Source organism: Labeo rohita, chromosome 17, assembly GCF_022985175.1.
Source record: "Labeo rohita strain BAU-BD-2019 chromosome 17, IGBB_LRoh.1.0, whole genome shotgun sequence".
NCBI lineage: Eukaryota > Metazoa > Chordata > Actinopteri > Cypriniformes > Cyprinidae > Labeo > Labeo rohita.
The window spans coordinates 20069371-20094806 of record NC_066885.1 but is presented as its reverse complement, the minus strand read 5'-3'; the positions used below and the strand labels follow the sequence as shown (position 1 = coordinate 20094806).

Sequence of the window (25436 nt, the reverse complement as noted above, 5' to 3'; positions counted from 1 at the left end):
ACTTAACGTTTTACACGGATGCGAGGGACAGCGTACAGTATGCGTGATGCGAATTTCGTCATCAGAATTACTACTTACTTTTTATGCGCACGTCGCACAGGCGCACTGAAGTTATTTTGCACTTTGGGCTTTATGTTCACTTTTACATCCAACTACAAAACACCTGCATTGCTTACAAGACATTGTCATTACAGCTGCTCAAACGTGGAGAAAATGTTGGAGAGCGTACAACTGGCTGGGCGGAGATATTCTAATACAGGACAGTCTGTCGACAATCATAGGCGGGGCTTGAGCAATATGACATCATACTGCTCAGAAAATCAAAGTGGCTTGATAATTGTAAGATTTTGCTGTATTTGGCTGAGCAGTGGTTTGGGTGGCTCGCCATATGTATTAGATTTCTCTAATACATAAAATAAGTAAACTTGACCAAAGTTCAAGGGAAAAGAGTTTATTAAGTCATGTAGCATAGCCGTCTTCTAGATCTTAACCCGTGTAAGGGTCTGAAGTTTCTTCCTAGTTTCTTCCAAAGTTCTCCATAGCTTCTCCCATAGTTCTGTCTGCAAGACAGAACTTTATACCTAAAGACAAATGGCTAGAAACAATAGATACTGTCAGGACCTCCCGCTGGCGATCCTGTAATCTACAAGAAGTTCCCGAGAAATACTGTTCTTTGGTTATTCTTAATGTATAGACCATTTGGTTCACAGGTTTACAGACAGTTCCTGTTGATTGCATCTGGGGCATAGTCGCAATGTAAATGCATCTGACTAAAATTACACATAGTCTGTTATAATTGAGACTATTTGCGTTTTTGGGGATTAAAAAAAAGGAGTGAATGGATTTTTATCATTGTCCACACACTGATACATTTATAAGCAAACACCATTTAAAAGTGAAATTTGCATCCGATGTCCCCTTTAAAAAAGCAGACATCTCGGTTCCTTACACTAGTCATAGCTACTGCTTCTAGAGCTGCTTTGCTTGTTTTTTTTTCCTGGTGTATGCTGTTGGCTCACCTTGGCTCAGCTAAAGGGCATACTCATAATGAGATTGGGGTACAGCCCCCTAAAATGCTAAAAACTTTATGCCTGGCTGATCCTATTGTGTTTAGTGGTTTCCAGCACTAACAGTCCTGACACACACATACTCATTCACACACACACAAACTCTAACACTTACTTCTCCCCATGCCTCATGCAAAACATTAACTGAGGAAGACAAACTTATCCATGTAAAACAGCTGGAGGGCCAACAGAAATGCCCATTAAACACTAGCCTGAAGAGATGAATAACAGCTAAATGAATATACCTCACATAGCGCAATATTGTTTTTCACTTACTGTATATCCAAAGAACATATGGCAAATTGCATACCTATAGAAGAAACAACTCCTAATGAGTTGCATCAATATACAAACCATAGTTCAGTTGGGATTTTAATGCTGCATTTGTGCTGATACAAATAGAAATGAATAGGACTATAATGAGACAGAATGGAGATTGTGAACAAAACTCCAGCAGTGTGTGGACTCCCTCAAAGACGTCTCGGCTATTGTGTGTCGCTGTGTGAAAATGCCAGACAGACAGAAAAACGTAGTATACCACAAAAGACAGGAAGGAAAAGGAAGAAAGCACTTGAACTTTAATGAGGAATGGGCTTGTAGGCAGACTTTGCTCTGTATGTATAATGTATAAGGTACAAAAAACTAGTTCAAATGTACAATGACGTCATGCACTTTATGTTTTTTTTAATATATATATATATATATATATATATATATATATATATATATCCCTATTTAAAGTTTTTGGTGCATGATACTTTATTATGTGTGGTTTGCCACTGAAGATCAGCAAAGCAATATCCTCAGTATTTTTAAGTCAGAAAGGTTTCATTAGCAATAACTATTAAATCTTGAATCAGAATCTTCCATCTTGATGTTTATTCCGCTTCCCGCTGATTAAACAGCCTTAACAAATGCAAATAAATATTCAATGCAATCACTCTCATATTCATGTATTCATAAGAGAGATAATAGTAGTTGAAAAGGTTAGGCTGTTCTATCACCTTTAATCAAAGCAGCCATCACACTAAAAACGTTCCCTTCATAGTGAGGAAAAACATGGCTGATTAGAGAGAATCCAAAAAATGAGTCCCCTAGCAACAGTAGAGGAAAGAGAGGGCACTTCAGTGAGTGAGCGAGTCACGTGAGGCCTCCCCACACCTGCACAACAGCCCTTATCATTCGTCCTGCATGCTACGGTTCACACAATGGACCCACTCAGTCCAGTGTCTGGAGTCACCAGGTTAACAGCCTCTGCCCACAATGTGCTGGTGAAAACAAACATGCAGGACAACTAGACAGAGTTACAAGTATATATCAAATGAGCAGTCAATATGTACTGATTACAATGTAAAAATGCTACATACATATGTAATATACTGTAATCAATACTTCTTGAAACAGGGTTTATGAATCAGCTGTGACTACATGATGTCATCTAGTGTCACGTTACAATGCACAGATGGTCATAATAGAAAAAATAATAATAAAAAAATAAAAAATTAACATAAACTCAATTATATTTGATGGAAAACAAAACTAAATATCTTTAGATATTAGTAAATTAATCTTGATTTAAAAGGATAGTTCACCAGGGCTCTACGCTTACTCTTCTTTTTAGGAGCACAGTCAAAATTTTAGGAGCACCTTCTAATCAATAATCAAAAAATATGATTATTAGCCTTCCCATTACAAGGTGATTTTTTTAGGGATTTTTTTTTACCTTTGTAATGGCTTTTTTTAACTTTATTAAAAGTATGTCATCTTTTATGTCCATTTTTTTAAATTATATTTGTTAATTTTTTTAAAATGTATAATTAAAACAACAGAATAAGAACTAGTAGAATAAGAATAAGTTACCAATCAAATTAAATCAGTATTAATAAAATTAATTTGTACTACAGAGGTGGCACAGAAGAACACAAAAGTGGCTTGTAGGTGTAATTTCATATGTTTAATGAGGCTCAGATGTGGCTTGAGTGCAATCAAATTCATAAATTCATGTTGAGATTAATGTTTTAAATATCAAATTTTGAATATAGAAATATTAAATGATTTAAATGACTGAAAAGATACTTTAAAAATGAAACTAAAACTGTCATTAGGTGGCGGCAAGTTACTGATTTAATTACTGAATCATTCATTCATTTGATTCGTTTGAACAGGTAATTTATTCAGGAATAAAGTAAATGTCTTTATGAATGGGAAATTGAATCATTGACTCACGAGATTCACTTAAAAACGCACATTCACTCATAAACGAAACACCGCTGTGTTTGAATGGAGATGCGCAGCAGCTCAGTTGTGAATTTGTTTCAATATATTTTTGACAATGAAATAGAGCAAAATCAGGCAATAGTTTTTTTGGCCAGACAAGGCACTTCATATTAACTTCTTGTTTATTTAACTGTCGTATTGAATCAATATCTCATTTACAAACTCCCTTAAAAATTATTAAAAGCTGTCACACATCTTAGTTCATCACAATCTCACAAAGTTCGATTATAATCAACGAAGCTCTCTACACTGCAAGAACAGCATACAAACTTGTGGATGGGCCTTTTAGCCTAAACAAGTAACGCCCTTTCAATCACCCATAACACCCTAGTAACTGCATTGCAACACTCTGAGAATCACTCTGAACACCTTACATAGCAAGTACATAGCAACAGTCATGGTAAGCATGTAGCATTCAGGCAAATTGAATGCATTTTACTATTTAAAGTGGTTTCTCCTCAGAAAGGCTTTTACAGTATATTTAAATTTACTGTCTTTCCTGTAAACTGTAAAATAGCTGATATGTTTTAACTTATGGGGAACATTCAAGTTGCTACATTGCTTCATAAACAGTCTGTAATTAGGCTAATGGACTACATTACTTGGTGGAAATAAATTTCCACTATTTTTGAAAGCAATAAGCCTCCTGACACTCAGTCTCTCTTAACTTATTGCGTTATTACTGGGTGGGTGACTATTTATGATCATCAAAATAAAGACAACAAGACAATAATACTGTCTACTACTAGAATTCATGATAATTACATGACAAGTACACAGCAATAAAATCACAAGATTAAAATATTGTGTGGTAAAGCTTGCATGGACATAAAATAAACATGGATATGCAAGGGAATCTGACTCGGTATGAGACTGGAGCTCGTTCTCTGGTTATTACACGCAACAAAAGCTCATGTGCCTGACTCTTACATGACCTGGTTACGGTTACTAGGGTAGCAGTGTGTGAATTTGGTGATAAAATCCATTAAGGGCTTGCAAGGGCTCTACATCTTGGCTCGATTCTAAATCAACAAGACCCACACACAATATGCCTGAGTGAGGCATGTGAAGAGGAATTGCTGATTTTCAAGGGCACTTGATGTGTAAATGCTTCTTAGTTTCCACTAAAAGCAATATGTGAACTGACTTACAGATTCAAACATTTGCTGTGTTGATCAAAGACGGTGTTATGTGTCATCGACTGAACCAAGCAAAGATGGTTTCTGTGCTCATCTGATAGCAAGAAGGTCAGCGTCACCTCAGCCACTGCAGAGCCACAGGTTCAGCTCTAGCTGTAAACCAGTGAGATCAGGAATGTGAAGAAAGCTCTTGTGTCAGCACAATGCAAACCAGTTTCAATAAAAACCTAACCACACACACAACATACTGATAAACACCATCACCTATATTTAAGCAAGACAGACTAATCATTCTCTCGCTTTTTTGTAAGGATCCACTTTATATCAGATACCTGATTTGGATAGAGATTTTATTTTTTAAAGGTTGCTTGAGTGCTCTGAGTGGTACAGTGGTTACATAAATAGATACACTCTAAAATTGCTGGGTTCTTTTTTTTTTTTTACCCAAATACTGGGTCATTTTATTGGGTTATTTTTAATATTTTACCCATGTGCTGGGTAGTTTTTCTGCACTCCAAAAAATGCAGGGTTACTTTTTTTTAACCCAAATGCTGGGTTCAGCTTATTGGGTCATTTTATTGGGTTTTTTTAAATATTTTTTACCGAGGTGCTGGGTAGTTTTTCTGCATTCTAAAAAATGCTGGGTTATTTTTTGTAACCCAAATGCTGTTTTCAGCCCGTCGGCTCATTTTATTCTTTTTTTTTTATATATATTTATACCCAGGTGTTGTGTAGTTTATCTGCACTCTAAAAATGCTGGGTTATTTTTTTTGTAACCCAAATGCTGGGTTCAGCTTGTTGGGTCATTTATTGGGTTATTTTTAATGTTTTACCCATGTGCTGGGTAGTTTTTCTGCACTCTAAAAAATGCTGGGTTATTTTTTTTCTAACCCAAATGCTGTGTTCAGCTTGTTAGGTCATTTATTGGGTTATTTTTAATCTTTTTCCTGCACTCTAAAAAAATGCTGAGTTATTTTTTAACAGATTTTAAAGTACATTTTTATTATTTCAAATCAAATACCTTCAAATACCTTCACCCAGTAAATAGTTTAATGTATAACCCAGCATGTGTTCTGTCCAAATTTTACCCGGCACTGGGTTGCCAAATACCCCAGAAATGGTAAAAATAGATATGAAAACTCATTAAAGAATTTTTGTTTTATGATTCACACAAATAGTATGGTAAACAATATCTCTCCCTTTTACTACAGAATAGCAAGGAGAAACAGACATTCAGATTTCTAAGTGCGGAGCATTAGATATCACAGGGGTCCCACCCAGACACAGGCCTGATAAATAATACAGCAGCTAGCCACTCTACTGTGTCTGCTCAGACATATGTGGCATATTGATCTGTAACATGTCTGCCCCGGCATCGGCTCCAAAGTGTGCCAATATCTGTGTCAGAAAACTGGGCCAGTTCCAGGACAATGAGAAATACGATCCCCTATAGCACATCAGCAGAGGCTCCTGAGCCCATATTGGGATTTAGGATGGTATTTTTACAACCTGGCATAAAGAAACTCTCTTCTGCTCTCATCTTGTTGAGTACTGAAAATATTTGTTTTTACAAAACTGCTGTATGTATTGCATAAAGAGTTGTTGATGTGTGCAGACATAAGAGACAACAGTGTTTGGACTTATTCCCAGACATCCCAGACTGATCAACATTTTGGACTCAGATGTTTTGCATCTGAAGTCATTTTATACATACTTTTCAATTAGACTTCAAAAAAGCTATTTGGCTTAATTAACCATTACTGGTTTGTAGCAATTTATGGCTGCAAACCATGATGGTTAATTAAGCCACTTTCCATTCATTAAAGATTCCTGAAAAAAAAAGTATTACGCTTTGCACAAAAACATTAAGCAGCTGTTTTCAACATCAGCATATAAGAATGATTTCTGAAGGATCTTGTTACTCTGACTGGACTGGAGTAATGATGCAGAAAATTCAGCTTTGCATCACATAAATAAATTACACTTGATATTGTAAAAAAAATATATATATTTCACAATATTACTGTTTTGACTGTATTTTTTTTATGAGCATAAGAGATTTCTTTTTAAAAACAATACAACAGTCTTACCAATTAAAAAGTTTTAAATGGTATGTTTATTATTTTATTTTATTTTATTATTTTATTTTTTGCTTGACAACCTTAGCTTTTTATTGTATGGAAAAGAGCAGTATGAACAATCTGCTGAACTTCTGCATTTATGTTCCACAGAAGAAAGTAAGTCATACATTTTTGGCACAACATGCAGGCCAGTAAATTATGACAGATTTTTTTATTTTTGTGTAAACTGAGGTCCCAGTCTTCTCAGATTCCTTCAGAAAAAACTAAATAACAGTCGAACTGAAAATAAATAATGAAACTGAATTGTAGCAGACTCTGCGATGTAAAAGAGTGGTGCCATCTTGTGGCATTACACAGTATCTCAGCCTTTCATAAACTGACATTGGAGAGGGGAAGGGAGGTTCTCTTGGGAACTTGATGATGACAAAAACATTATAACACTAGGAAGTGCAGGTCAGTGCCCTGTAGTAGTGACATTCATAGAGAAAGAGGTGTGTGTGTTTGTGAGTACAAGATGTGTGTGTGTTTCCCTGAGCAGCTGTTTGTAGCACAAAGCCTATTTGAAAGTAATTACATTAATTAGACCGCATTAGAAGTGTTTACCACACCGTATGGACTGTAGGCCACCTCACTATGTGCTACTGTCTAACACATCCAAAGAGAAGCTGAATCCATCAAAGCATTTTAAAACAAATGGCTGCTTTAACCACAATTACAAAGTAGTATTACAATATTAGAACAGTTGATTTTATAATAAATATTTACATTCGTATTTTGTGTAGCTTTTCTTTACTAACAGAACTGTGTGAATGCCACAAGTTTGTGTAAACCCCGAAGATCATGTTCTCCAGCTTGATTTGAGAGTTATCCAAAGAGAATCAAGAACTGAATTTTGATGGGAGTGGACTGTAGGTCACATACGGTTATTCAAAGACATCTGTCTGCATGTAAGTGAAGGGAACAGCTTGCCTGGTGGATGGGTTGAGATTTTAACACAGCCCTAAGAAATCGGCTATGTCGTCTGCCAAGAACTTGAGGCTTAGTCAACATTACACACTCTTCATCTTTCATGGTTAGGCCCAAATTAAAACTCTGCTCTAAACAAGCCCATGCTAAGACTATGACTGCATATGAAAAAGGATTAAATGTTACATGCAATATGTACTCTTATTTAGTTCTGGATTAGTCTTAACTTCAGATGCAGTGGGTTTAATCTGAGCAAATTGGCCCACTGGCTTCTGGAAAATCAGATTTCTTTATGACAACATATTAGGACTGTAGAAGTACAGTTTGTAAATTAAATTTTTACAGTTTGTTAATATAAATGAAAAATGACAAAAGCTCATGATAAAATTACGAAAACTTAAACTGAAATTCATTCTTTTGAGTCAAATCGCTTTGACGTTTCTGCTGCTTTTTTAAGAGGATAGTTCACCCAAAAATTAAAATTCTGTCATTAATTACTCACCCTCACGTCCTTCGTTCATCTTCAGAACGCAAGTTAAGATATTTTTGATGAAATCCGAGAGCTTTTGGACCCTGCATAGACACCAACGCAATTACCACGTTTAAGGCCAAAAAAGTAGTAAGGGCATCATTAAAAAATACCTTGTGACATCAGTGCTTCAGCCGTATTTTGTGAAGCTACGAGAATGCTTTTTGTGTGCAAAGCAAACAAAAATAACAACCTTATTCAACAATTTTTCTTCTGTGTCAGTCTTCCACGCACGATTATTGCACATGCATGTCAATTGTTTTGTCGTCTATGCAGGGTCAGAAAGCTGTTGGATTTCATCAAAAAATATCTTAATTTGTGTTCTGAAGATGAACAAACCTTACAGGTTGAGGGCGAGTAATTAATGACAGAATTTTCATTTTGTGAATCAAAATGAATATCATTTGTAATCATACGGAAAACAGGGGTCTGTATGTTATTCAACATATTTCCTTTTGTGTTCCACAGAAGAAAGAAAGCCTTACAGTTTTAGATAATAACAAATTTACTTTTACTGTGAACTATCGCTAAAATCTACATTGAAGAACATCTCTTTGAACATTCCCGTATTTTCTTTATGGAGCAGATTATCTCGAAATCTCTCTTTAGTTCTGTAACACATGCTGCTATTGTGTATCTCAGAACTAGACTTGTCAAGGCCTGCCTTGTTCTAGACTTCAAACGCCATCCTTAAAACCGGGCAACACATTAAACTATACTTTAATCATCGCTCTTCAACTTTTCACTACCAAAAACTTGTCAAAACCCATCAAGGGTCTAGCTCTGTAGTTTTAACACCTGCTAATACCACTGGCCATTCTTTGTTATCCCAACAGAAATTATAAAGTGAGAGATCTATCTTTTGCACTTTAGCTACAAATCAAATGCTCCTCTGATGAACAAGAGCAAACTATATTTGCAGCACTACCTTTCCAGTCATGGCAGGATGGACTGAAGGTGTAGTTGGGCTGACCCTGCAATGGGACGCCCTTTCGAGCTGGTGGTCTCGCCCAGGGTTTGGGCGCCCATAGTGCGTCCTGCTGCTGGTGAATTTTAGAGGTGAGGAGTCTGCGGCGAAGGCTGCCCTCCGTCTTGGGCTGGAGGTGTATTTTGCGAGTATAAAGAGGAAGAAGTTCATCTTCGTCCTCATAGTAGGTCCTATTCCAGCATTTCCCAGCTGGTTCGGTGGATAGGCAGTCTACGTATGCAATCATCCCGTTGCTTTACAGCAGTATCTCAACGTTGGTCCAGTTTAGGATGTTCAACCATGAGTTCCCACATCTACCTTTTTCAAGACAAGCAGGCATCTAAAGAAACCTCCACAATCATTTGGTCTCCACAAATCATGCCAGAGCTGTACAATATTCCACAAGAGCAAATCTGGTTTCTTCACAGACAAAGAGATCGAACAAGAATCAGTGAAAACATGTCTAGTATTTTGTTGTCCTCTCACTAACTACCTAAAGCTTTAGACTGAGGGAATACGCAAGTTAGCTTGCTTGTCTAATCTGTAAACCAGGATTATCCCTTCACATCCAAGTGCTGCTGAAGGCAGGTTTTGCAGTACAGATGGTCACCTGGGAAAGGTGCTGAACTGATGATGGATAATTGCAATTTTTTACCTAAATGCTTAAAGGAGAAATTGACTTCCAGAACAAAAATTTACAGATAATTTACTCACCCCATTGTCATCCAAGATGTTCATGTCTTTCTTTCTTCAGTTGATAAGAAATTATGTTTCTTGAGGAAAAGATTTCAGGAATCTCAATGTAGTGGACTTCAGTGGTGCCCACAAGTTTGAACTTCCAAAATACAGTTTAAATGCAGCTTCAAAAGGCTCTAAACAATCCCAGCTGAGGAAGAAGGGTCTTATCTAGCAAAACGATCGGCCATTTTCGTAACAAATTGATAATTTCTATACTTTTTAACCTTAAACACTCATCTTGTCTACTCTCTGTGAAGCGCATGCGTAGTCTGTGTAATCCGGGTCAATACAGTTGACTCCCATCTCATTTTCTTCTCCAAGTTCAAAATCGTCCTACAGAAGTACCGATCCAGTGTTTACAAAGTGAGCATGCAAAGAAGATCAAATGCCCTTTACAAAAATTTACAATTTTCGACAACGAAGTTGGAGAAGAAAACAAGATGAATGAGTTTTTCACACAGAGTTTGCATGCGCAACACAGGGAGTAGACAAGATGAGCGTTTGAGGTTACAAAGTATATAAATTGTCAATTTGTTTAGAAAATGATCGATCGTTTCGCTAGATAAGACCCTTCTTGAGGGGCTGGGATCCTTTAGAGCCCTTTGAAGCTTCATTTAAACTGCATTTTGGAAGTTCAAACTTTGGGGCACCATAGAAGTCCACTATATGGAGATAATTCCTGAAATGTTTTCCTCAAGAAACATAATTTCTTATCGACTGAAGAAAGAAAGACATGAACATCTTGGATGACAATTTGGTGAGTAAATTATCTGTAAATTTTGGTTCTGGAAGTGAACTTCTCCTTTAAAAAAAATAGAAACACCATAGTTGAGCAGATGAGAAGAATTGTACCTCTACTGGGACTACAAAAATTGCTCAAAATGGCACAATAATTTACATAAAACATTTTTTTGTTTCAATTGTTAAATAAAGTCGTTATTTTGTTGGGGTGGGGGTGGTATGCGCGCAAAAATTGTCAAATTAGGGTTGAACCACTGATGTCACATGGACTATTTTATCAATGTCCTAACTTTCTGGTTCTTGAACATGGTAGTCTGGTTCTTGAACGAGGGTCAGAAAGCTTCCAGATTTCAATAAAAATATCCTAATTTGTGTTTCGAAGATGAACGACGGTCTTACGGGTTTGGAACGACATAAGGGTGAGCAATTAATGACAGAATTTTAATTTTTGGGTGAACTATCCCTTTAAAACTAAAAAGTTATACAATCAGTCTTCCATAAAACCACCTTGAATCACTTGCACAGCTGTTTGTGGCCATAGGATGAGTAGAAAACATGAGAATTAGAGAGTCAGAGAGGGAAAGAAATACGATATGACCAACAGATAGTAGAACAGAAAGCGCATTGTACTCGGTTATCTCTAGCAAACGTAACTGTCTAAGTCCAGATAATGTGTTGAGCCCCAGGATAGGTGACATAAATCTGGGGCTGGAAAGATATCCCTCACCCAAATAGATCAACAACACGCTCCTAAATTTCAGCACTTTATGCTTGCATAGACAATCTGGATATAATATAATCGTTCATTTCATCGTGATCAGAACTGATTAAACTCCATCCGGGGTCTAATCCAAACCCTTGAGCTCAATTCTTTGGATGACCGCCAAAGGCAGGAACTGGACCAGATGAGAATTCCAGCAACCAGAAGCTGTCCTGCCAAGAGCTTAAACTTACATACAACCACCCTGGCCCAAAGAGAGCTTTTCACAGAAATACTATCACGTCCAAATAAATCTGCTGTAGGCTTATCGTTTAACATGCCTGGCAGCAAATGTTAAACGCATGTCCGTTCTGTACTCCGTGTTAACCTAAATGAGTAACATGCACATCGACATTTTATGAAGTTTACGCAGTGACGTGGCCACTTTGAGGGTTTATCATAGAGCAGAAATTGTAGTTTTCTAAGTCTCTTTCCCAGAAACATCTTTTGTCGCAAGCAGTGAAGTATGTGTTTGTGTGGTCATTGCTCACTGGTCTGCAAAGCATCTGGATCCACTTAATTGAATGAACAGTAATGCATCTGTGAAGATGCAGTGCAAATTTGTTAAGCTAAGAGGTACTAGAGTTTCACAAATCTGACACTTTTTGTGATAGAAGAAATATAGTTTGTTTATTCATTTTTTGAGTTTATGAATACGAGAGAATGAGAAAGACAAACTAAATTAGAAACCTAGTAGAATCCCACTACCTTCCAAATTTTATTTCCTCCTACAGAAGTAAACTCAGGTTAGTTCCTCCAACGAATCACACAAACCAGTGGCTCTGAACAGAGATTGTGCGCCCCCATTAGGTGCAGGTCTGCACCACCGAGTCCCTGCTTGCTTGGGCGCACAAACTACAAGGTCGGAGGGTTTCAACAAAGGTCGCTATGGAGTTCTTGTAATTCGGCCAGAAGCACCTGCTGGAGCAGACAGTATGCTCAACTCTGTGTGCACGGCTCTATTGTTGTGTTCATTTGGATCATTTCTATCCTTTGTCATTCTTGACTCAGTGGATGTGACCTCAATCAGATAAAGCTATTGTATGGGAAATTTCCTGCCATTTAATATCCTGTCATTTACTATTCTGTATACTACATGTGTGCCTGGATATGTACTCAGCATAATGTATGGTAGTGTCTAAATATTTGAGACCACAATGAAGACTGTTTTTTTTTTTTTTTTTTAAACTGGACATAAAGTTTATAAACTTAAAGGGGACATTGAATGCAAAATTCACTTTTACATGGTCTTTGCATATAAATGTGTCTTAGCAGTGTGTGGAGACAACCACTCTACAATGATAAAAAAGCATTCATTCATGACCCCCCAAAAAACCTAAACAGTCTCAATTATCAAGCCGTTTTTTATTTTCCGTCAGCAGTTGTGTCATGTCATGACTGCTCAAGCCCCGCCCACGACTGCTGACGGACTGTCCCATATTAGCATATTTCCACCCTCAGTTATTTGTATGCTGTCTGCCATTTTCTCCATGCTTGGGCGGCTGTAGCGACAACAATGTCTTGTAAGCAATGCAGGTGTTTTGTAGTAGGATGTAAAAGTGAACATAAGAGTTCTCACTTTCTCCCAACATTAGAGCCACTGAGGATTAGTTTTGTTTTTGATGGTAACGCGCCACTGCATACACATAAAAATAGAAGAGAGGGGCGGGGTGAGCAGTAGCTTATCATTCAAAGAGACATGCACCGAAACTGGTCACTGTGAACAGAGCCTTTTTTACAATGTAAATGGGTGTTGTTTTACTCGACTATTGAGGAATTTTAACCAAAGTATGTTGCAGACCCTAAAGAATCATACCAACTTGTGGAAAATCCGATGTCCCCTTTAAAATAATAATAAATATAGCTGCAAGCAGCGATTACCGATTATACAGATTATACCGATTGCCGATTATAACTCAGGTGGGTCGAAAGTTAAACTTTTTTTGACAATTACTGATATTCACTCCCCAGAGAATCTTTCTGCACTGGTTTCATTCCAATCGGGTGAAAAACCTAGGACTAGTTCACAAAATTAGGTTTTTAAAAAAATGTGAAATAACCCAAAATTTCGGCTCTTAATTCTGAGGCATGCATTTTGTCCGCCACGAGCCAAGGATTCCAACGACATACAACACTTGAACCTGAGACTGGTGGTTTAGGAGTTATGAGCGATTTCACACTTTTGTTCGCTGTTGTGTCCCCATCAGGCCGATAGGGATTGGTCACGCTGTACGCAGTTTGAGTACTACCATCCCTCCAAGTTTCACGTCTCTATGACTTACGGTTTGATCTGCACGATCGGTTTTACGTGGAGGTCGCTGATCTGTGAAAATTCTGACAATTACAATAGGGTTTCAGCGCTAAAATTAAATATCAAACATAACATGAAAAATATTATCGGCTTATCCTATAGGCCAGAATTAAAAAATTGGAACATCCCTAATCTCAAATCAGGTTTTACACAAACTTATGGAGTTCATTTTAGCTTAAAAGCTGCTGTCATTAAAGCAAAAGGAGGACATGTACAAATGTACATATTTCAGATACCACTTCACTTGTATATATATAGCTATCTACTATATACATCCATGTGCAATATGGATTACTGGAATGTCAACTTAAAGCCCTTAATGACATTCCCTCAATTCCAGTATTCAGACCACTAGTGTTGTCAGCTAGACTGCAATATGCCTAGATTATTGTTAGTAAATTTGAGGATTGTGAAATATTTGATGAACTTTCAATGTTGCAACTACTACACAGTAGTTCTAGTGCACCACATTTCTTTTAAGCAATAAATAACTTGATTTCAAAAGACATTTGTACAGTGCAAACACGCAGCCCATAAAATATATTTTACAGATGCTCTGTATCACAGACTCCTACGAAGAAGCGTCTTGGAGGAGGAAACCATTTTCAGCTTTAGGGGGTGCTTTTGGACTACATTTCCAAATCCTCCCATCTGTCAATCTCTCAATGTTTTGTCCCTCATTCTTTCCACAGTGTCTTAAAGAATGCAATAACATCCTGAGACTTTGATTCAACAATAAAATCATTAATTTCCTTGAACGTTTCCATCTTCTTCTCATTTCTGAAATGAAGAACGGCCTTTCTTTGCTCATTACCTCAACCCTGAAAATATGTGCTGGCCAAACTCAATGGTCTCCACCAATGTTACAGGGATCAGACTCAGAATTTCACTAATGTGGAAGGGAGGGTCGGCTCCGCACACGCCTAGCGACTGAGACCCTCATGTGGGGCTGACATATCTGGAATGGCCATCATTCTTCAGGCTCCGAGCCAACCCTGGCTAATGTCCACGATTCATAACTGTCACAGGAACCGTGAATGCCTTGTGTGAAATGGGAAAAAGTGCATAATGAGACATTCATGCTTGCATGAGATTCAAATCCAGGTGTTTTAACAATTAAGCCTGGGTAATCACTTTGAGATTTGGAAAAATGATCATCCTGACAGCTGAGATGCTCATAAGACTTCATCTTCTGCATCTTCAGTCCAAAGCAAGCAAGAACAAGGCAAAATCCTCCTACTTGAACAGATATGATGGGATGATTGGTCCTCTGGGTTGGATCGCAAAAAGAGTGAGACAATAGTTGGATTACGTCCAATCAGCTGCTCTGGCTCTTCTGGAAAAGAGTAAAACGGAGAGAGAGGAGGCGGGTACCTTTATCTAGGTCAAGGAAGCTTCATTTATTTAAAAAAATCTTACACAGAAGAGCACTTTCAGGCTTTTAAAGTGAATTACACTCCATGAAATACCAGTCCCTGCCTCCCACGAGAGTCGTCTCTACTTCTCATTTAAGTCACAGAAGGACGCTGATTTGATTCAAGACCTGAGGAGCAGCTGACTAACAGAATGCTCTTTTAGCTGCTCATTAGGGAGCCGCTAAACTGTCTCTCCATCATGTGACACTTTTAGAGAAGCTTGTGGGTTGTGGGTCGCCGCATACATTTGCACCCAGTGATTACACCTCTGACAACAGGAGTCAGTCCATAAAGCAACTTTGCGTTATGAGAGCAGATGCACTTACTTGGATGCTGTTGTGCAGTGTGTTGGTGTACAATTAGCTTAAAAAGGAAAATCCACAAGGGTTTTTGAGGGGAGAGGAGGAGAGCTGCTGGTGTTGATATGAGTGATATGAATGCGCTTGTTTTGGAGCTTGACTTTAAAATACGAACCTGTCTCAACCTGCACAGAGCCCTCAGCTACAGACTGACTGCAGCCACGTTCATGGTGCTGCTGCAAAGGACAGATTTTTGTAAACAATACTGTTTACAGAACAATGAAGAATGAGGCCAGGCTGCATGCAGTTTAGTGGATCTGATCTGTTATATATCTATTTCAATCTATTAGTTGAAGAAAATACTAAAGGACAACACACCATAGTCAGCATATGTTTTAATAAAATAAAATTAAGTTTATGAAGTATTAGTTCACTTCCAGAATAAAAATTTCCTGATAGTTTACCCATATGTCATCCAAGATGTTCATGTCTTTCTTTCATCAATCATAAAGAAATTAAGTTTTCTGATTAAAACATTCCAGGATTTTTCTCCATATAGTGGACTTCATTGGGGATCAATAAATTGAAGGTCCACATTGCAGTTCAATGCAGCTTCGGTGGCTCTACACGATCCCATCCAAGGAAAAAGGGTTTTATCTAGGGAAATAATTGGTCATTTTCTAAAAAAAACAAACAAACAAACAAACAATAAAATTGTATATACTTTTTAACCACAAATGCTCATCTTGCACTTGCTCGTCTTCACATATTACGTAATGGCATTGGCAAGGTCACACGTGACATACTGTACACAAAAGTACAGACTCAGTGTTTACAAAGCGAACGCACAAAGAAAGTCAAAAAAGGTAAAAAAACGATGCTGGACAATTTTGAGTTTGGAGGAGAAAATGAGATGGAGTTTTTCTCTCTACCCTACCTTTTTGAACCAGAGTACACAGACGAAGAACTAAAAACGTGTGACCTTTCCAATGTGATTAGGTAATGCGTAAAGTCACATACGTGCTTCACAGAGCTAGTGCAAGACAAGCATTTGTGGTTAAAAAGTAAATACATTTTTAGTTTTTTTAGAAAATGACTGGTCATTTCACTAGATAAGACCCTTATTCTTCAGCTGGGATTGTGTAGAGCCCATTTGAAACTGCAATTTGTACCTTCAACCCGTTGGTTCCCATTGAAGTCCACTATATTAAGAAAAATCCTGGAATGTTTTCCTCAAAAACCTTAATTTCTTTTCGATTGATGAAAGACATGAACATCTTTGATGACATGGAGTTGAGTTAATTTTTTCTTTTGCAAAAATACAGTTATTTTAACATGTTTTGTAACAACATGCCCCAATAGCACTGTAGGCGTTGTAAGAACTTGCCATTATTTTTGACTTTTCAGCAAAAAAATAAAATAAAAAATAAAATAAAATAAAAATGGAAAAAAATAACTTAGGAAATATAAAAGATGGCATACAAAAATATCGAACCATTGTATTGATAAACAAATATTGTAACTAACAAACTAAAAAAATGTAATAAAATTGCAATGTGTGAAATGTAAACGGCATAAAAAATGTCTTAAACTTAATTTAAGAGAGTAATTAAAAAATGCAAAATTTTAAACTACTGTACTTTTTTTAACTAATTTTTTGGGGCTTTTTATGCCTTTTATTGTGATAGGACAGTAGAGAGATGACAGGAAAGAGCTGGGAGCAGGATTGGCAAAGGACCTCGAGACGGGAATTGAACTCGGGTCACCATAAGTGCAGTTATGCTATATGTCGACGCACTAACCATGAGGCTATTGGCGCCGACAAAACTACTGTACTTTTACTGTACTGTACCCTTTATCTGTCACTCCCATTTTTGAACATAAAGCGTGATAGGGAAAAAGGCAACAAAGAAAGTCTTTTGTGACAAAAGTCCTGTTATGATGTAGGTTTTTCAGGTGCACTCATGTCATAAATTAATCTATTACTTTTCCTACATCATTTTTAACACAAAACACAAAATATCTATTTGGGAGTCTTAGACCTTTCCAATGATGTATAGTTTGTCATGATTAGATTAGGATTTCTTTGTAATATGATGAAGTAAACTTAGGCGTCCCACTGAGAGGATGGGTGACAGCTAAGAGGCTAAAACCAAGGTACTAAATCAGTGATTTCAAAAAATAAAACCTTTGATTTAAAACTTTATAGATGGTAAAATACAGCACTTGAGATAACTAGATCCATATGCATAATGTTGAATGGCAATTTTTGGTTATTTTTATTTGACCCTACTATCAAAACACTAAAGAAAAGAGTCAAAACGAGTACTTTTGAAGACGTGTTGTGAAAATCATTGGCACTAACCAGTCAAAATACCAGTGTGAGTATTCATAACATGACCTTCGGGTCACTGGTGAATAAAAAAAGGTGACCGGTGTCAAAAAAAAAAATCAGGTCAGCATTCTGGGAACATTTGTGATGCTTGACATGAAAAATACACTGGACAGCAAAAAGTCAAAATATAAAAAAACAGACAAAAAGAAAAGAGAGAAAAAAAGAGGACAAAGAGCAAATCATCCATCCAAAAGAAAGATGCACTCACACATGCACACACAACTTTGTAAAACAAAAAGCTACTATATTAATGCATCATAGAGTGAGAACACATACCAAAATACAAAAAGACATAATTTACGCAAGTTGTTCCAAACCTCTATTACATTCTTTCTTTAGATTAAACCAAAACAGTTCATTTTTGAAGAATATCCTGAAGAATATCATCTTCCTTATGATCAATGTAACTGTCATTCTCCAAACTGACAAAAAGCACTTTTATGATACATTTGATGCTTGACAGCTTCTGCTCTCATTCATTGTAACGACACAGAAAAAAGCGACCAGCACATTCTTCTAAACTTCTGTTTCATATACGGGTTTGGAACCCCGAGGATGCGTAAATGATGACTAATTTCTATGTCTGACCAAGCACAGTGTATTGAATACACTGTTTAAACAGCAAATGAGGAACACAAGATGCCAGCACAGAGCCAAAACCACAAAAAATGACAAAGCTGCAACACTTGCATCTCAAACTTGCATTTCTAAAGAGACATTTGCCATGGAATCACAGCTCGATAGTTCACAAAAAGACAGATCAGATAGAAGTTTCCTCCTTCCCTATAAACAACCCAGCCCTCATCACCTCAAAACTCTGGCACGGTCACCGTAACTTTTCTGACAGATTTCCACTCGTTCCTCCCCGACAGCCCGCGAGCCGCACTTCCTAGCAGGAAAACAAAGGAACCCGGAGGAGAGAGGACAGCGCTTTGAAACTGAGCAGGACGTTTAACTAACAGCTGAGCTCGACTCCCCTCCCTTTGTCTTCCATCAGGGAACTGTTACGCTCTGAATCTGCAATAACTTACTTATGTCTCCTAGCTGTTCTTTGTCTTTCTTTCTTCCAGTTTTGAAGCTCGGACACTTACCTCTCAGACAGAACATGGTCTCCTGCCTCTTCCACTGTGTGTTGGTATTTGCTGAGAAGTGTGTCAAGAGTTTCGCAGCGCACTGTCCTCACACAGCCCAGCCGGAGCAGCCGCCCCCCCTCTTCCCTCACGAGCACAAACACTCACACAGGTTCATAGGCACTATCTGTAACCCCCTCCCTCGCTTTCACCCACGTATACACACACACACGGTGGCAACCTGCCAGCTCATGCGCCCTGGGAAAGTGTTATCCAACCCCATAGTCCTGCCGTTCCACAGGACTGACACTGCGGGACAAAGGACAGAGAGGTGGAGAGATTGTGTGAGAGTGACTGACTCAGTTAGGGAGACCCCCTCCTTCTCTTTCTCTCTGTCTCTCTTTCTCTCTCTTCATCTCCATCTGCAGCCCTGCAGAGCATTGATTGTTCTTAACTTAGCTGTCAGCAGTTCAGCCGTCGCTGGCTTTTGACACACACAAAGTTAAATATAGCTAAATCCCCTCGACTCAATTGTTTGTTACAGAAATAAAAGGTCATTGTCCTAAGCTGTCATCGACCGCCAATGCTTAGTCTAATAGCAAAAACACACAAAACATGCTTTGTGTGCTACATTTTGACCATGTCATGTGCAGTTAGTTAATCTGACAACATCTCAGTGCAAATAGACCTTAAATCTCATATCAACAGATCTAACTTTCATTATCAAATCAAACCTAATTCAAGAACAAATACTAGAAGGTCACTGCAGACAATTCTGTTTTACTTTTACAGACATCTATTTTGACTCAGGAGTGAGAATAAATAGGATGGATTGACTAATTAAATCAGACTGTTAACCTTGGACTCCTTACAAGGAAATCTCTGACTTTCACAAGGTAAATAAAATCACGTTGCTGGAGTTTTACAAAACTTGTGTGATGGACCTAATAAAGATCGTTAAGTGAGACTACAGACGTGAATCAGGGTGAATCAGACAAAAAAAAAGAAGAAGAAGAAATTATACTTTGCATAAAATTATTTTCATGACAATTAAGTAGTCTCTTCTGCTCAAAAAGCAAAATGCTAATAAAAAGGAATAAAAATGCAATTTATTCCTGTAATCAAAGCAAAATTTTCAGCATCATTACTCCAGTCTTCAGTGTCACATGATCCTTCATAAGTCATTCTAATATGCTGATTTGCATTTTTATTATTATCAATATTTAAAAAGCTTGGAGTCAGTATACTTTTTTTAGTATACTTAAATTAATACTTACATTTAGCAGTTATGCTTGAGATAAATCTGAACTTTCTATTCATCAAAGAAACCTGAAAAATTCTACTCAGCTGTTTTCAACATAATATTAAATGTTTAAGATTAGTTTAATAATAAATCAGAATATTAGAATGATTTCTGAAGGATCATGTGACTGGAGTAATGATGATAAAAATTTAGATTTAAAATCACAGGAATAAATTACATTTTAAAATATATTTAAATAGAAATCAGTTATTTTAAATAGTAAAAATATTTTAAAATGTTACCAATTTACTTCTCTAAAAAAAAACATTAAAAATCTTACTTTACAAAAACTTTTGACTGGTATTGTGTTTTAACCCAAATGATCATTACCATAATGCCACACACACACACACACACACACAAAAGTGTTATTTAAATAACCATTTGTATATATGTATATATATATATATATAAAAAAATTGTGTATAATTGTCAGGGAAATCTCATATGTCCTATGACAGGCTTCTTTCTCATAAAATAAAAAATATATATTGTATTTTAGTGTGAAATATAGGCTACATGTTCTTAAAGTTCACCTATTAATAAACATAATAATTATAATAATACTTATTATTGAATTACTTAATTTGCTAATTGAAATATGGCAATCCGCAAAGAGAGAAAGGGTTGCATCTGTAGTCTGAATTTAATCAAAACACACACTATCGTACAAAATTTTGGGACCAAAAAGATTATTTTTTTAATTAATTCTTTAATTTAGAAAGAATGCATTAAAATGATCAAAAGTATAATGTTACAAAAGATTTCTGTTTTAAAAAAATGCTGTTTTTCTGAACTTTATTTTCAAAGAATACTAAATAAAATGTATCATGGTTTCCAAAAAACATTAAGCAGCACAACTGTTTTCAACGTTAATAATTATACGAAATGTTTCTTGATGACCAAATCAGCATATTTGAACAATCCCAGAATAAACATGTGACACTGAAAACTGGAATAATGGCTGATGAAAATTCACCTCTGCCATCATAGGAATAAATTACATTATTAAATATATAAAGATAGAGAACAGTTATTTTAATGTGTAATAATATTTCACAATATTAATTCTTTTTGTTTAATCAAATAAATGCAGCCTTGGAGAGCATTTCTTTCAAAATATTACTGAAATTTTGAACATTATCGTTAATGTTCAATGTAATTTGACAGTGTCCTACACTATACTCTGTCAATCATCCTGACACCTTCCTTCAAAGCCCTTAGTGGAGGACAATTTAGGATTCTCCTTCTAATCATGATGAAATCCTTAACAATATTTAAACCTCTAATGTTCTATTTCACAGGAACTGCCACAAACAGCTCATTCGACAAACAAACTGAAACTGAGTGTCTTCTGCTTACCTCTGTGATGGAGAGGAGCATAAACCCACTCATCATAGTCATCATCAGTTTCCAGCTGCTCTCTGTGACAAGGGAAAAAGTGTCCACGCTGCGAAAGACCCAGAGCACCAAGGGTTTGAGGTACAGGGAGACTTTTACCCTCTGCCAACTCCCCCCTGTACCTCAGAAAGCTCCTCTCTCCCCACATCTCCAAGAACCAGCGCCAACAAAAGCCTGACTTGAACCGAAGAGTCAGGCACGTCTCCAAATGCCCCACATTTACTTACAAAATGCAAAACAGCAGCTTAAATCACTCTAACATGGAGGGAGGATTTATAAACACGCTTGCAAAGAGCAAGGGCGGGTCCTTCAAGAATATCCATGCTTCAGAATATGATGTTGAAATGTCCTCTTATGGCTTCAACATGCCTTTAAGCTTCAAAAAAGTCATTCTTCTTTGTTTATCTGATTAAGTTTGACTCCAAACAAGCAAAGTGCACTCACAGGAAGTCCTAAGAAAAACTTTGGATAGAAAGTGGGGAACTTCCTCTGCTCCCCAGCTGTGACACGTCGGTGCGTTGGCGTGAGCAAGTGTGTGTGTATGAGTGTGCACACTCATGTGCTCCACCAGCTTGGCTGCGTCTGCTCCAGCACGATTTCTGCATGCTCTTTCTTCAGGTGGAGCAAAACAAATTCCATCTGTTATGTCGCTCAATGAATAAGGCGATTTGAAATAATATTAAACTGAACAGCTCCTGGCTAAACCACAAGATTCTTACACTCCTGCTGCCTAATCTTCATAAGGCAACACTGTAGCGTGGTCCACACGCACCCTATAAATAGATAAAGCAGATTAATCGCTTTAAAGTGTCTTACGGGTGAGCAGGGAAAGGCTCTTAGACTTGACACATAGTGTGTCTGTTATTTTAATGAATTTAGCATGATTATTTATCTATGATGTGTACAGACTGACAGTATAGTGCACATTTTCTGAGCAGTATGACGTCATATCGCACAGGCCCCGCCCACAACTGTTGACGGACTGTCTCGTATTAGCATATTCCTCAGCCAGTTGTACGCTGTCCGCCATTTCTCCACGCTCGTAGTGACAACAGTGTCTCGTAAGCAATGCAGGTGTTTTGTATTTGGATGTAAAAGTGGACATAAGAGTCTTTATTTTCTCACAGCTTTAAAACGCTGAAGACGCAGTGGATTTGATTTGTTTTTAATGGTAATGCACTGCCGAATACACAAAAAAAACAGAAGAGAGGGGCGGAGTGAGCAGTAGCTCATTATCATTTAAACAGACATGCACTGAAATGGGTTGCTGCAAACAGTGCTGTTTTTGACAAGGTAAAAAGGTGTTTTACACGACCATTGAAGAATTTTAGCCAAAGTATGTTGTAGACATGTCATAAAGACCCTAAAGAATCATACCAACATGTGGAGAATGGGCATCTGATGTCCCCTTTAAATATCATATTTAGAAGATAATATACATCTCTTTCTTAGTTCAAGACTTTCTTAGTTCATCTCAGGATATAAGGGATGCATGATATTGAATTTTTAGAGACATCCGATATGCCGATATTTTGGCCGATAACGATACTGATATATTTCCTTTTGTTTGGAAACAACACTAACTCTCTCCTGTGCAGAAATTATGAGCAAAGTTATTTTTTAAATTTTGGTTAGTTTTTAACAAGATTGTTAGAATTTAAATAAACAGTAATAAAGTTCTTTTATAATGACAGTACATGGAAGCTTTAAAAATAACTATAAATAAACTATATATAAATCGCTGCATTCTTTTTAAGATGCAGTGCTAACCTTAACAATTTATTTTAAGATTTAACAGTTGTAGATGGTCTAAAGCAAAATAGTTGTAGGAGAATTAAAAAATCTTTTAGAGCTCATAATTTGATTAAAAAATATAACATATTACACATTAATGAATAAATCAGTATATATAAAAGTATTTAATTTACAAGTGTCATGTTTGTGATTTTTGTAAGCTGTAGCTTCTGACCTTTAAATCAAAACATACTTATGATTTTATGACATCAGTTACTGCTTTATTTAATCAGAAACACAGTCTAAGCGTTATTTGCACATGCTATTACTGTTTACGCTATCACACAAGGAAAGCCTCATTATGTACCTGCAATCTCAGTTTCAGTGCAGCCATCCAAAACAGTGAATCTAATCATCATTCAGGCAAAACTTCGCTTCAAGACACACTTCTGATATGATCTAATTGCAAGCACACCCTGAGCACATGTGAGTTAACTTATTCCTCTTATCAGTAAGACATATCGGCGTAATTTTTTATATGGGGGCAATGCCGATATTTACAGTTAAAGCCATTATAATAAGTATTTATGTGTATATAAGTATAAAAGTATTAATGTCATTAAACTGTGACAATTTAAAGTCTAGTTAGGAAAACATTGCATGAGCCCACATGTAGTTTAATCAGGTATCACCTCATAAGATTCCAATAGTTAATTACATTATAAGGGTGTAAATATTTTCAACATGTAAGAACGACTGCAGCGCGAACCGTAATGTCTGATTCTCAAACAAATGACTCTTATGAACCAGTTCTTTTTTAAAGAGTCAGTGAAAAAGATTCATGCATTTGAATGAAACAGTCACAGGCCCTGTCCCAAATCGCACCATAAACCCTCACGTCACGTGAGTCCACACTTTGATGACGTAATGCCGCTTTGACTCGGGTAGAAGTCTGCCGTGAAGCTCACCTCAATGTGCGGCTCAGCAAAAGTGCACATCGAGGGTGCTCGTGGCACCCTTCTGAAAGATAAAATGACGAATGGGGCCATTGTACTGTAAGTCCGCTAGAGCGCAAGTGCACATGAAGTGTGCCATTTGGGACAGGGCCATGAATCAGACTCAGTCAGTCAGTGAATCATTCAGAGCCATTCCTGACTCTTTGTTTTTTAAACAGGCAGACATATTCATAAACAGAGTGACATTTATATTGCACAAATAATATTTTTTAAAAATCAGCTAGTTAAATCAAAGAAATTGGTCTGAATGAGTCCTTTTTCCTTGTGGATGGAAAGTTTCTTGTGTTATACGTTCCGACTATTGGCCTATATTGGCTCCACCAAATTGTTGATAATAGTGAGAACGCGTGTGCCAGTTGGCACAATCAGCTCGCCTATAGTCAAATGCTTCCCAACAGCTTTAAAATCAAGCAGCGATCCAAATGTTTCAGACTGCTTTACATGGCATTAATCTGGAAGCTACACACTGACCCTTAAATGCTCTCAGATGGCACCAAAACAGTCTTACATGCCATGTTTTCGTGCACCACAATTCAGCAGTAATGCATATAAATAGACACTGGCTTTAAAATTCATTATTTTAATCAATATGAATAAAATTAATTGGACTAACATCAATTCAACACCACATTTGATGTGCTCTTGGCATGCTTGGATAATTAATCCAGTCTAGTTAATGTCTGGTGCTTAAGGATGTTGCAGTAATGTCAGAATAATGACTTGAAACAATAATACAGCCAATACCTTTTGGCACTATTAGATATTTTCCATTTATGTCTGATTATAAACGTACACCATGTCTAGCAGCAAATTAGCAAACGTATTTCAACCACAAGAGGGTGCTATGAACACAAACATTCTCATTACAACTCCTGAAGATTTGTCTAAAGGAAAATACTTCAGTGTAGCCAGTTACTAAATTTGTTAATGTCACTCAAGCACTAACTCAAGACATCATTACATTCCCAACAGGCAGCTGTTCCTCATATTCTGGGATGACATTCAAGCCTTTAAAAACATCAGATAAGGCACGATATATAAAGAGAGGGAAACACAAACTATCAAGCCAGAGCTGTAACAGATACCCGATACAGAAGCTTATCCGACACGCTTTGCTGCCTTCCTGTTTACACAAGATTTTCACTCCTGCACAGTGTTTTTGTGCCATTTTGCCCCACGATTCCTTGAGGACAGACAGGGAACCCCTTGAGTGTCCTGCTAAAAACA

General features: G+C 37.1%; 1 protein-coding gene across 5 annotated transcripts in view; it reads right to left on the bottom strand.

Annotated features, from left to right (window-relative positions):
• nhsl1a (NHS-like 1a) overlaps positions 1–25436 on the bottom strand; it is a 67469-nt gene that overhangs the window by 25860 nt on the left and 16173 nt on the right. The window contains exon 1 of one of the 5 annotated variants that reach the window (XM_051134161.1): positions 21421–22006. The exons of 3 other annotated variants lie outside the window; for them this stretch is intronic. In XM_051134161.1, coding sequence (XP_050990118.1) covers positions 21421–21607 — 187 coding nt within the window. In that variant the 5' untranslated portion in view covers positions 21608–22006. Of the gene's footprint in view, positions 1–18776; positions 18922–21420; positions 22007–25436 lie in introns of those variants that run through there. One more of the 5 variants, XM_051134163.1, reaches the window with a different exon arrangement.